General features: G+C 53.7%; 4 protein-coding genes across 4 annotated transcripts in view; all 4 read left to right on the top strand.

The window, feature by feature from the left end:
• Positions 1 to 513, top strand: part of UMAG_15021 (uncharacterized protein) — a gene marked incomplete at both ends in the record, with an annotated part of 1,626 nt that extends 1,113 nt beyond the window's left edge. The window contains one exon of the mRNA XM_011393280.1: positions 1 to 513. Within this exon, the coding sequence (XP_011391582.1) occupies positions 1 to 513 (513 nt within the window).
• A 1,725-nt stretch (positions 514 to 2,238) lies between these two features.
• Positions 2,239 to 4,737, top strand: UMAG_05635 (uncharacterized protein; the record flags this gene model as incomplete). Its single annotated transcript, XM_011393109.1, has 1 exon — positions 2,239 to 4,737. One exon carries the CDS (start codon positions 2,239 to 2,241, stop codon positions 4,735 to 4,737), a length of 2,499 nt encoding a protein of 832 aa, XP_011391411.1.
• Positions 4,738 to 5,724: 987 nt separating this feature from the next.
• On the top strand, positions 5,725 to 7,425 carry UMAG_05636 (uncharacterized protein; the record flags this gene model as incomplete). Its single annotated transcript, XM_011393110.1, has 1 exon — positions 5,725 to 7,425. The coding sequence occupies one exon, from the start codon at positions 5,725 to 5,727 to the stop codon at positions 7,423 to 7,425; it is 1,701 nt and encodes a 566-aa protein (XP_011391412.1).
• Positions 7,426 to 9,504: 2,079 nt separating this feature from the next.
• On the top strand, positions 9,505 to 12,573 carry UMAG_10718 (chitin synthase 1; the record flags this gene model as incomplete). Its single annotated transcript, XM_011393222.1, has 2 exons — positions 9,505 to 9,591; positions 9,901 to 12,573. 2 exons carry the CDS (start codon positions 9,505 to 9,507, stop codon positions 12,571 to 12,573), a joined length of 2,760 nt encoding a protein of 919 aa, XP_011391524.1.
• Positions 12,574 to 13,228: the final 655 nt, after the last annotated feature.

Genomic DNA, 13,228 nt, shown 5'->3' on the forward strand with positions numbered 1-13,228 from the left:
CATCAGGACTCGTTCCTGCTCGGTGCTGCGCCCTACGTTGTGGCCATGGTGGGTGCCTTTGGTACTGCGGTCCTTGCCGATCGATTCTTTATCCGAATGCCGCTCTTGATCGCTCAGTGTATACTCACAATTGCCGGTCTGGGCATGCTCTTCGCCACCAAGCAACGTAACGTTCAGCTTGCAGGCTGTTTCCTGGGTGTCTGGGGTGCCAACGCCAACATTCCTTTTGTTCTCAACTTCTCACAGAACAACGTGGCTGGTCAGAGTAAGAAGTCGTTTGTTTCCGTCATCGTTATCATGTTTGGTGGTATCGGCGGTATCTTTGCCTCGCTCGCCTACAACGAGAAGGATGCACCTCTGTACCGCAAGGGTCTGTACGCAACGCTCGCATGCCAGGCCTTCAACGTTCTCTGTGGTATCGGCTTCACGCTTTACTTTTACGCTGCCAACAAGAAGATCCGAGCTGGCCGCAAGGTGGTTGACGACCGCCCTGGTTTCACCTACACCATCTAACGTGGTTGCAATGTCGCTCTGCTATCTTTATACCAGGTAGTTTTCAAGTTTTGATGGACCGCTCGGTTCAGCAATCCGTCTGGCATGACTCTTGTCTTGCATGTCGTCGACGCTGATGTAGAAATTGATCGATACACATGTGCTTTTCTCGATACGGACCAATGTATTCCAGGGTTATTCTTTTACAATGAGACTTGATGTCAAACGAATCGTGAATGCAATACGAGTCTGACCGTGATAGGCAAACTGTTATGATTCGTAAACCAAGTGAGCTACATGACGTTTTGGCTGGCTTCATTTGTCGGCACTTGGCATGGATCGTTAGACACAACTCGGCCCTCGTAAACCCCTTGTGAGTGCAGAGCGGTCAAGCGATCAATGTGTGTCTGGACATTTGAGTTCTGCTGTTGAGTCTATACAAGGTTGGCTTCATTGATTGCAAGCTTATGCCTCGGTGAATTAGGTCGTGTGTGCTCTGCCTCACACGCTGTCTCTGCAGTGCAGTCACGTACAGTCACAGAGTAACGTGCTGCTAAGATCGGAAGTGGGCGTGTTCTTGGACGTGGCTCAAATAAGGCAACGAAACAGGCATAATTGCTACGATCGATCCGATCGATCAATCGGGTGCGGTATTCTCAAAATTTCACTTTCCCATTGCTCAGGGGCTACGAATTATATCAATATGAATCAAGGATCCATGCCCAGTTCCGGTGCTTGGACTGCAGAAGAGCAGCCAAACGAGACGGAGCTATGCACGTCAATCTCAAATTAACTTAAAAAGGCTTTTCGCGCTCACACTCGTTCTGCGACGTCGTCGATGCAATTCACGACTATGAATCCTTGATACCGCAGAGCTCCTAAGTTGCAAAGCGATGGACCTAGAACAGCTTCCGATAACTATACAGTATGGGCTGCTCTGCGACAAGCCGCATGTAAATGAAGCGACGTCCCCAAGTTTGGCCTTATATGTATGTTCATTGTTGATACTCATGTGATTCATTTATTCACGATTGCAGCCAGATCCGTGATTCAGGATTCAGGATTCAGGATTCAGGATTCAGGATTCACGATTGCAGAAGAAGCCTAAGGCCCCGATCATCAAAACAAGCCAAATTCGAACTCGAACTCAACTTGGCACACTGCGACTCTGACTCTTCTCTGTCAACGCCCTCGGCAGAGCCGACACTCGTGACTGAGCGTGCCCCTTCGTGATCCACGTTCGAGCCTGCGGTTTGGGAGGCTTAGTTTGTGCATGAGCGTTACTTTCCCTTCGTCATTCTGCCTGGCTGCAACTCAGATTTTGAAAGTTCGGATTTTTGGGTTCGTGTTTTAGCCCAGCTTGTCTGTCACATTCACGATTCACGATCAGGGTCTGTTCGCGGTTGCTGCAGATAACTAGCAGACACACCGGAATGCTGCTGCTGTTGTTGATCTTGCTTGCCGCCGAAACACTCACATTTTGTAATTCACGATTGCAGCATCCACGATCGTCATACCTCATCCCGTCTTCGAAACGCTTTTGAAGTCAGCACATCATAAGCGTTCGTAATTCCACTCTCTCGAGCTACCCATATACTTGAGCCACGTTCACATTTTACATCTGGTTCACCTGCTCAACTTTCTTCTCGACAGCTGCCAACTTAAAGCATCAACATGGTCGCCTTGGCCACATAACACCCCACACACTTTCTCCGAGGCTTTGGCAAGCTCAGACGCTTGTGCGCCATGGCGCCACCTATTATCATAACGTCAGCAGGCCAGACACGGTCACGTCTGCCAACCAAATGGATCCAGGAGGCTGCCACCACGTCTTGCACAGCTCCAACCACCAAACACGGTGAGCTTGGCTCTTCTCTGCAAGAGTCTCCGCTACGATGGTCGACGCATACCCTTGCTGCTGATCCGCATGATACCGTTCGCAGCCGCGCCGACTCCACCACCTCGACCTACGTTGACACCTTTGCACATCGTCGCAAGAACCGTCTAAGCGATCTCACCTTTGTAGATCTCGTCGACGATGTGGCACCCACTTGCCTCGTCGAATCGACAAGCCATGCATCCAGTCTCAACGATCTATCTGCTACCTTGCACAACGACGACGATCAATCTACCAATCTCTCTTTAATGGCCAAGTACAATGTTGTCTTGCCGCACACAAGTGACATCCATGTCGGCCTCGATGGTGATCTGAATGCCAACTCACTGCACAGCAACCAAGATGACAAACTTCAAGATGATGAGGACGCTATGGCTTACAGGATTGACAGGCTCATGGCTGCCACCATGGAGGCTCTTGAAGCTTCCAATCGCCTCGTTCTCGACACGCTTTCGTCCAGGGCCAAGCTCGCGCAGCTCAATGCTATGGAAGCGGCCCTCGACTCACACCTCGACGCTAGAGAATCGCATTTAAGGCGTCAGATTCAAGCCGTCACGGACATGACCGACTTTGTTTCAAAGACCTCTGCCGAGCTGCAAAAGCTCATCTCACCTTGTCATGGTCTGCAAATCCCTTCAGTCGCTGCATCCGTCAGTCAATCTAACGGCCTCGCTCATCCATCCGAGCTTCACGTGCGAGATACAGCGGCCACAGGCATCGTTCAGGCTCTCGATCGGGACGCCACAATCGGCAAGACGGCAGTAAAGCGACTCGAGCGCATGCTTCAAACCCCCTCTCCCACCACTTCTCTCTCGGCAGCCTCAGCACAACGACGGAGCAACAGTAACTCGAGCAGACGTGCCTTTTCCATCTCCAACTTTGCCTCTGTTCAGTCGAGCATCACAGAGGAGACCCCATCTGAACACATCGAGACGTCCGCTACGCCTGATCTAGGCTCCAGCTATTTTGCCTCAGCATCGGCAATTGCCCCGGTCGGCACCATCGCTACGTCTAGCAGCCGAACTTTGACATCTCAGAAGAAGCGCTCAGTAAGCTACGACAGCCGCGCACCCGGCGCCTTGAAGCTTATGAGCAAACGATCTGTCCCAGCTACAGCCGCTGCTTCTGGTTTGATCTCAAGCGCAAGTGTGCTCGCTGGAGCGACTTCGGCAGCGGATGCCTCTTGCGCACCTCCAGCGGCATCGGACATGGCGGAGAAGCCTGTTGCGGATGCTTATGATTCGAATGGGTTGAAGCGGCCCATGATACGACCCTCGCTCATGGACGCCCTCCGCCAAGATGCCAAAGTCGCGCCTTGGCAGCCGTCTCTGCTCTCCAAGACATCCGTTGGCGAGGAATCTTCAATGCGGCCGCAAACGCAAGCCGGTTCGGGCCTGCCGAGCTACACCAAGGGAACCAACTCAAAGTCGTCCGCGTACGTGGGCGTTGCGGCAACAGCTGCAGAATCGACGCTGGCAGCGCTGCTTGGAATGCCTTCGGCCGCAGCATCAACACCTTCGCGCACCGAGACGCCCTCAGAGTCGTCCTACTTTGACAGCGCCATGGAAGATTCTCTCTCTTCGGCATCGCCTCCGACACCCAGCAGCATGCACGCCATCAACAGCGTGCTCGCTACACCGTGGAAGCCTGCATCCCCCGAAAGCGAGCGCGACAACAGCGACGTAACTTCGCAGCAGCAGAGATCAGCTAGACGTGCTTCGGTATACTCGAGTGCGGTTAGCCCAAGAGCATCCCTGTCACTCTCGGATCGCGATCGAGCAGCGCAACTGTCCTTGCAGCTCGCCGAGCTGCGCGCTGAGCGTGTGACGTGGAATCCCAACGCCATCGGAAGCGGCGAGAGAGATGCAGCAGGCAACTTAACTTCTGAGTCTGGTGGCGGTGGAGGCGGTGCACTGCGTGCACTGCAAAAGCTCAACGAGAGGTCGGCGGCCAAGATTGCCAGCCGCAGTGGCCTTTCGTCAGAGGAAGGCGCAAGTAAGCGGGTCTCGCTCAGCCTTGGGCTGCCGAACTTTTCCGCGCTTAGGCCAAGTGCCAGTCGCTCGACCTCGACGACTGCGCCGATTGCACCAGCACGCGCAGCCTCGTCCTCGACTTCGGCAGTGCGTGCCTCCCAACAGCCTATTTCTCCAATCACAGCAGAAGATGCATCGTCGACTCTCACGCGAGATCCGGCCGCGGCCGCGGCCGCGACTAGCGAGGATATGCCTGCACCAGCCAATGCGCCATCTTCGTCGTTGCTTGGCGGCGGTTGGCGATCATGGGCGTCTTGGAATGCAGCGCCCGCCATGGCAGCCATCGGCGAACACTCCACTCCCCAAAAGCCATAATCGAACAAGATGGACAGTTGTGCAGTATAGTGACGGTGTATCATAACACCTGCCCTGGTCTTGCAAGCTTTCCTCCCCCTCTCAACTGCAAACCCGCTCTCAAAAGCATATACCAGGTTTGCGCCGCTTTTTGTATTTTTAGTCTGCAACTGCAACCGCATCCGCATCCGCATCCGCAATGGCAAACGTCTTGAGTATAGCCCATGCGACTTGAACGTCTTCACTTTTTCAAGGTCGTCAGTAGTGGTTGCAAAATTGAGGAAGCCGTGGTGCATTCCAGTGGCACATGATTCAGGGCTGTACGGCCGAGAGAGACAATAAGGATACAGGAAGTACCGAGCTGGGTGGCACCATTGTGCGATGGAGTGGACGCGGCAGTGAGCCACGCGGGAAACATGCAAGGGCAACGGGGATATTGGGTGTGGCAGATTCGTGTGTGTCTTGAAGGAGGTCGCAAGCAGTCACGAGAGAAGAAAGGAGGATGGAGGATGGAGGATGGGAGAGGATACGAAATCAAGCCACGAGACACGAGCCAGCTCAGACGGTGGTTTACGCAACAAAGTCATGCGTGATGTGCAAAAGAACTAAAGCACAAAGAGAAATTACCAAAGTAAAATCGAGGTCAAAAAAGGAAAGAAAGAAAGAAAGAAAGAATCGCATCCAATCGTGAATCACGAATTATGACCGTGCGAGACGGTGTTTTGCAAGCTCCACAGGCGAATCAAGGGTCCTCTGTCCGTGGTCTGATTCAAGCTCGCGATTGGAGGTGTCGTTGATCAACCATCCACCATCAAGCACCAGACGCCAGACGCCTCTCGACCATGGTCTGTTGCGACGCCATGTGACACGGTAGTTGCTGAGGTATCTCAACCTGTTTCAAGAGAGATCCGACGCCGTTATCATCCCAGCGAGGATTCACACTGGACCCAAGCACATCCAAGTACGCTGATAGCGACCCAAAGAATCCGAGCCAGCTTCGGCTTCAAGATGAGCTCTGCGACGGTGGAAGAGTTCGTCGAGCTGCTCAATGCAGAGCAGCACGTGGACCTGCAAAAGCTGCGAGATCTCGCTCGTCATGGAGTGCAGCCTTCTGTACGTGGCGAGGTGTGGCTCTACCTTCTCGGCGTTCTCAGCGATGACAAAGGGCAAGAGATGACCTCGGTACGTAGCAAGTACCTGGCGTACGAAGCACTTGACAAACACAATCCAGCGCTGGAAAAACGGATTCGTAGCGAATGTCAGCGGTACTACCAAAAACGACTAGGCACACGCCCGCCTCCAGGCCGAACGCTGATGCGAAGTTCAGCCAGTGTACTTTCGCGCCGACCTGCTGGATTCTCAACGTCGGCACTCGCCACCAACGCAGCTAGCAGCGTATCTCTGGCACGAGATTTTTCCATCGACTCATCGACGTCTTCGCAGAACTTGACGCCATCGTCACATGCAGATGGCACACAGTTTGCGATCTCGGGCTCCAACGCAACCAACCTGGCAACAACCATGCTCAACGCGATAGATCGCGGACCGAACCGCGTCAATGATGGACGTATCCATGCGCTGGGTGGCATCATTGGCGAGAGCGGCGTTTCTGCGGCTATGGATGCCGACGATCCCGATGCGGCAGCTGCGCTCGAGCTCAAGCGATTCGGTCGCAGTGTAGAAAACATCATTTGTGCCTTCATGAACCGATGCGCTGCAGCAGAAATCGAACGCAGACAAGCGGCTCACGACGCTAGCGAGTCGGCATCCTCGACACGCAGCTCGGAAGCGGGCGGTAAGACATTCTTGAGTTCGCACGTGGTCGATTCAAGGCACGCCGATCGAAGCAGAGGTCGTGCGCAGACAGAAAGAGAGGCAGAACAAGACGTGTGCGGATCCAGCAAATCAATCGAGAGCAGCATCGCAAACGGACTCTCGACCGATGTGGACCGAGTGGCCCGTACGACGGGTGGCGCGCCGCCACTTGACGGATATGTCCATGCACATAGCAGCGGCGCAAGCTCACTCTCTCGTTCACGTGCAGCATCGTTGAGCAGCGCGAGCAACGGTGGCACGTCAGGCGTCGTAGCTGGACGAAGCAACATCAGCATGGAAGAAGCGGTTCGGTCTCGCATGCCACGCGAATACGAATGGGAACCGCAAGTGCAGCACACCACCTCAGGGGCTTGTGACACGGCTGCCGAATTCCACCCGGCCTTGGTGTACCTGTGCGCACCATTCGTGCAATGCGTACGCGTAGAAGCGGGCATGTACTTTGCCTTTGAAAAGCTCATGACACTCATGGCACGACACAGCGCTCGTCATCCACTTCCGCGACAAGTGGCGACGTTCCTGACGCTGTTCCGCACAACGTTGCCGGAGCTGCACTCCTACTTTGAAGAAGAGGAAGTCGACATTATCGGATTCGCAACCAACTGGTTGCAGCACCTATTGGCGGGCGAGTTGAGGATAGAGGATCTGATGCGCTTGTGGGATACGTATTTCGCGCTGCCAGATTTCATGGATCTGCATCTGTATGTGTGCATTGCGATCCTGACCAACTGCAAGGACTCGTTGGAGGAGCTGGATCGGTCCGAAACGAGGAGCATGTTGGACAGCCTGCCTCCGTTGGATGTGGACAGGATCATCAACGAGGCGATCAATATCCGATTGAGTCATCAACGCTCGCAGCGTACGGACGATGTTTAGCTTGCTAGAACCAGAAGCATGAAAGACGACATTCGTGATTCACGATTCGCAATCCACGAATTCACGATTCACGATTGGCAGCAACCGAAAAAGCCACGCTCGGCACACAAAAAAAGCACACAGCATGGCGAAATCCGGGGGGCAATTTATTCGGATTTGTCTGCAACGCTCTGCACTTTACTGTACTGCACATCTGCAGGAACACACTGACGACTTACTTTATGTACACGATACCACACGCGTGGTGCTTACTGCAAGCAATCGCACTCTTCAAGCGGCTAGGCGGTGACCATGTTGGCGCTGGCGACTGCTTGGAACACATGCGATCGCAGAGAGGCTGAGCCATGCCAAGAACGATACCAGGCTGTGCGGGTGGCTGTAGAACGGTGGCTGTTGAGCTCGTGCTGATACGATTCACTGTCCACGATTCGCTAAGCCAAGTTGTTCGTAAGAGTTGGTCACAATTTTGGCTCATGTCCGTGGTCGCTCTGCCACACTCTGCTTCATGAATCACGAGTGTCGCTACAAAACCAACGTCGACGCGATCAGAGCGGATGTCACCAACATACAGTAGGCCAGGTTTGTTGGATGCAGGATGGATGTTGCACCCGATCCTGTACGCCAGCAGTAACAAGATGAGCTATCTCGTTGGATGGGTCACCGATTCGACGCGGGGGGGGTTTTTTTTTGTTTTGTTTCTTTCTCTGGATCGTCTTGATCCTTGCCGGGCTTGAAGAGGTACGCATATTCTCCCGTCGGATGGACTAGATCAGCCAGGCAGTTAGTTAGCAAGCACGAATCGATGTAAAAGCGCATCACCACCACCGGAAATGACGACCAAAGCAATCGTGAATAGCGGAGCCAGGTATGTCTTGAGTTTGAGCCCCTGTCTCGCTCTTCCCTTTGTCTGCCTGCTTCTTTTCTTGGCTCTCTATGCTCTCTCATTCATGACTCTTTTTTAATCTTTTTTTTGAAAACATTAATAACAAATTGTCGCGTTCTGCAACTTGGGCGTTGGGTGCAGCTAAAGTTACTCGCCGGACACTGCGCGCAGATTCGTGGTTCGACTTGAGCGGCACGAAATGTGAATTGCAATCAAGTTAAAACGGTGGTTAACAAGACAAGAGTCGTGAGTGCAATTCACGATTAGTGCGATAGGTTATGTGCGATTTATGCGGTTTCCGACTCTGCCGTGATGCTGTGAGCGCTTCGCATGTTGTGTTGACGTCGTTGTCGGCGATCAAAAACATTCACGATTCGTGATTCACGATTCGTGATTCGTGATTCGTGATTTCTGATGCCTCGTGTGTCAACGGACGCCACTCTGAACGAGATAGCTACCTTGTCCTCGTTTCAAACTCGACTGTTTGGCATGGTCACGACATGTGAAGCAATGGCGATGGTTGTGTGTGTGCAATGGAACATAGTCTCTCAAGTCGATTCACGAATGGAAGCGTTAGCTTGGTCTTGTAGATCCAACTGAGACAGTTGCGCATACTGTTGAAAATGTGACAGCAGATCACGGATCTCTGTCTGTGAGCTATTCGTGATTTGTTCTGTCCTTGAGTGTACTGTATTTACATAGGCTGCTGCTGTCAAACGCAAGTCACGCAGCACACGTAGAGAGGCAATCGTGAATCGATTCAAAACGTAAGATAATTCACGATTGCTGGCGTACGAAGCACACTTGGCACTCCTTGCATGCACGTCAACGCTTCCCCTCCGCCTTTGTCCCGCTGTTGTTCTCAGACACTGGCGACTCGTGACTGTGACTGCCAAGATTCACCCTTTCATGGACAGACGTGGGTCAACTCCAACGTCAAGCATATCTTGGCTTGGAGACACTACCAACCGCACCGTCACCATCAACACCATCATCCCACCTAACACAAGCATCACGGATCACGTTCCACCGCCCACCATCGGCATTCAACCCACCCGAACACGGCAAGAGCTCAAAGTGCGGCCATCATCATCGTTGTACCAGCTCGTCAGCACACTGCCCACCGCTCAAGGACCCCCACACATACAGCCCACTTGTATACATCTGCACGTGCTAGCGTACGCAGCAACCCCATCATGAGCTATGACGCATACCAGATGCGGCCCGGCCAGGGGCGAGACTATGCGCGCCAGCAGCGTCAGCAACGATCCTACCAACTTTCCGTAAGTTCGACCTCCTTGTCACTCTGCTATTCTCACTTCTGCTACAATCTTGGCTTGGCTGTCGGTTACGCTCTCCCTGGTCCACAGCCTTGGCGGGATCTCGCTGGATCGATGCGTGTCGCTCTTCAGGTCGGTGAAACTGACTTTGACTTGATCTGCTTTTTGGGCCGTATCGGCTCCTCTTCTCGATCATCTACATCTGCTTGCCTTCTCACCCCTCTGACGACACTCGCCAAACTCACAACGTTTTACACATGACTTTATCATGTCTTTCCTCCGATGCTGGTGGAGCGCGTCCGACCTCTCCAGGATGACCCGCTGAGACAGCCCGGTGCTCCGTATGCGAACCCTGCTGGTGGTTACCCAAGTTCGGCCAGCATGAATCCCGAGAACCCGTTTTACGCAGCAGAGAACCCAAGCTTTCAGACGTTGGCGCCAGCTACCTCGGAAGGCCACGCCACATATACATACGAAGAAGACAAGATTCCCCTCACGGATTCGGCTGACGAAAAATACGGCTTCTCGCAAAACGGTCACAGCACCTACAATCTTGCCAGTCAAAGCGGCTTCCCTCCCTCGACCCCGTGCGGAGGCCCGTCGTCCTACTCGTCTGCGCTTGGCCCCGAAGACAGCGCCAGTCAGGTGGCATGGGCCAAGCGTCAACAAGCGCCCAAGCGCGGTCTCACCAAAAAGATCCAGCTCACTCGTGGTCACTGGATCGTCGATCATCCCGTACCCACCGCCGTCAAGAACTCGGTCGAGTCGCGATGGTCTCAGGGCAACCGCACGCAGGAATTTACCCATATGCGCTACACCGCTGCGACGTGTGACCCAGACGAATTTACACTCGAGAATGGCTGGAGTCTGCGTACTTCGCAGCAGTACGGGCGTGACACGGAGCTTCTGATCGCCATCACCTACTACAACGAGGACCGCATTCTGCTTGCACGAACGCTGCACGGCGTCATGCTCAACATTCGAGACATTTGCAAGAGCAAATCATCCAAGTTCTGGAGGAGGTCCGCCGAAGAAGGTCGTCCAGGTTGGCAGCGCATCGTTGTCAGTCTCATCTTTGACGGTATCGATCCGTGCGACAAGGAGGTGCTAGATCTACTCGCTACTGTCGGCGTCTACCAGGATGGTGTCATGAAGAGAAAGGTCGACGGCAAGGATACGGTGGCACATCTGTTTGAGTACACTACACAGCTCTCAGTTGACCCCACTCCTGCACTCATCCAGCCGCACGCCGATGACGCTTCCAACCTGGTCCCCGTCCAGATGATTTTTTGCCTCAAGCAGAAGAACAGCAAAAAGATCAACAGCCATCGCTGGCTCTTTAACGCGCTCGGTCGCCATTTGCAGCCCGAACTTTGCGTGCTCATCGACGCCGGTACCAAGCCAGGCCACAAATCGCTCTACTATCTCTGGGAGGCATTCTACAACAACGCGAATCTTGGCGGTGCCTGTGGCGAGATCCACGCCATGATCAAGAACGGCCGCAAGCTCATCAACCCGCTCGTCGCTGCGCAGAACTTTGAGTACAAGATGTCCAACATTCTCGACAAGCCGCTCGAGTCGACGTTTGGCTACGTCAGCGTTCTTCCCGGTGCGTTTAGTGCGTACCGCTTCCGCGCGATCCAAGGCCGGCCGCTGCAGCAGTACTTTCACGGCGACCATACGCTGGCTGATCGGTTGGGCAAGAAGGGTTTGCATGGCATGGACATTTTTACCAAAAACATGTTCTTGGCCGAAGACCGCATTCTGTGTTTCGAGCTGGTGGCCAAGGCTGGCGACAAGTGGACTTTAACCTATGTGAAACCGTCCAAGGGAGAAACCGACGTGCCCGAAGGCGCAGCCGAGCTCATCTCGCAACGTCGCCGTTGGCTCAACGGTTCGTTTGCTGCCTCGATCTACTCGCTCGTGCACTTTTTCCGCATCTACAAGTCGAACCACGGCATCATTCGGCTGTTCTTCCTCCACATTCAGGCGCTCTACAACGCCATCGTTCTGCTGTTCTCCTGGTTTGCGCTGGCCAATCTTTGGCTAACGTTTTCGATCATTATCGAATTCTTGCCCGACGAGCTGCTCAAGAATTCGTCGCATACGACGCTCGTCGTATTCCACTGGATCAACCAGGCTGCCAAATGGATCTACGTGTTTTTCCTGGTGTTGCAATTTGTGCTTGCGCTCGGCAACCGGCCCAAGGGAGAAAAGCCGACGTACATTGCATCTTTCATCGTGTTTGGCATTTTGGGTCTCTACCTGATCTTTGTCTCGTTGTGGTTGACGCTCAAGGCGCTTCTCGAGACGAGCGTGTCGGGCAACATTTGGCATACGCTGTTCAACCAGACTACGGGCGTGCTGATCGCGGCGTTGGCGGCGACGTTTGGTATCTACCTGATCGCGTCGATCCTGTACGCGGATCCTTGGCACATGGTAACGTCGTTCCCGCAGTACATGATGATCGCTCCGTCGTTTATCAACATTCTGAACGTGTACGCATTCTGCAATCTGCACGACGTCAGCTGGGGCACCAAGGGATCGGACAAGGCGGATGCACTGCCTACGGTGGATACCAAGAAGGACAAGTCGACCGAGCCGGGCACCGTAGAAGAAATCGAACGCCACCAAGACGATATCGACGAGACGTTCAAGGCAGTCGTGTCGCGCGCCGTGGCGCCGTTCAAGCCGGCCGAGACGGTGGAGAAGCCGACAATGGACGATAGCAATAAGACCTTCCGTACGCGTCTGGTGGCTTTCTGGCTACTCACCAACGGTGCGTTGACCGTCGCCATCGAAAACGTCAATGGGCTCAACACCGGCTTGACCAACAAGCAGATCGAGCAACAACAGAGTTCCAAGCAGTCGACCTACTTCAGAATCATCCTGTGGGCCACGTTTGGACTGTCAGCTTTCCGCTTCATCGGTTGCTTGATCTACTGGGTCAAGCGCAACTCGACGCGGTGCTTCCGAAAGACCTGAGCAGCGCATGCTGCGAGCTGCGAATCGCGAACCAACCTCTGGCCTGTCGCTTCCACTGTTCGCCAACTCATTTCCGAAGACAATCATATGCATGGGTCGATGTTTCATCTTTGGATCTCACTTTGTGGTTTGACAGCGCATCGGTGCCGAGCAGTCGTGAGTGTTTGGTGAGCGTCCGACACAGAGCACGAGCGACGTTGGATGTTGGGTCTGAGCGCGCACGCTGAGAGCTGCGAAATACCGAATAACGTTAACGAATAACTTGACAAATAACGCAAGCATGTCATCTGAGCACGTCACCTTTGGCAATCGTGAATCGTGAATCGTGAATCGTGAATCGTGAATCGTGAATTGTGAATTGTGAATCGAATGCGGCGTGCAAAGTGGACACTGGTCTGCTGGCGTATGGCTGTTAAGCAGTGGATTCACGATTCGGGTATTCGAGCCGACTGGGTGAGTGTTCTAGTTCGTGGGTGTGTGGCACGTATGCAAGCTCTAAATTGACAAGCGTCAATCGTGAATGGTTGACGAGCGGATGTGATCCGGGTTGGCATCCGACGTTCATCGACACCACGCGCTCGTCACACTTACGCCTGATGTTGTAGCGGGGGGTATTTTGCTTGACGCTTGGGACTGTTTTTGGTTGGGTTTGGAC

Source organism: Mycosarcoma maydis, chromosome 16 (assembly GCF_000328475.2).
Source record: "Mycosarcoma maydis chromosome 16, whole genome shotgun sequence".
NCBI lineage: Eukaryota > Fungi > Basidiomycota > Ustilaginomycetes > Ustilaginales > Mycosarcoma > Mycosarcoma maydis.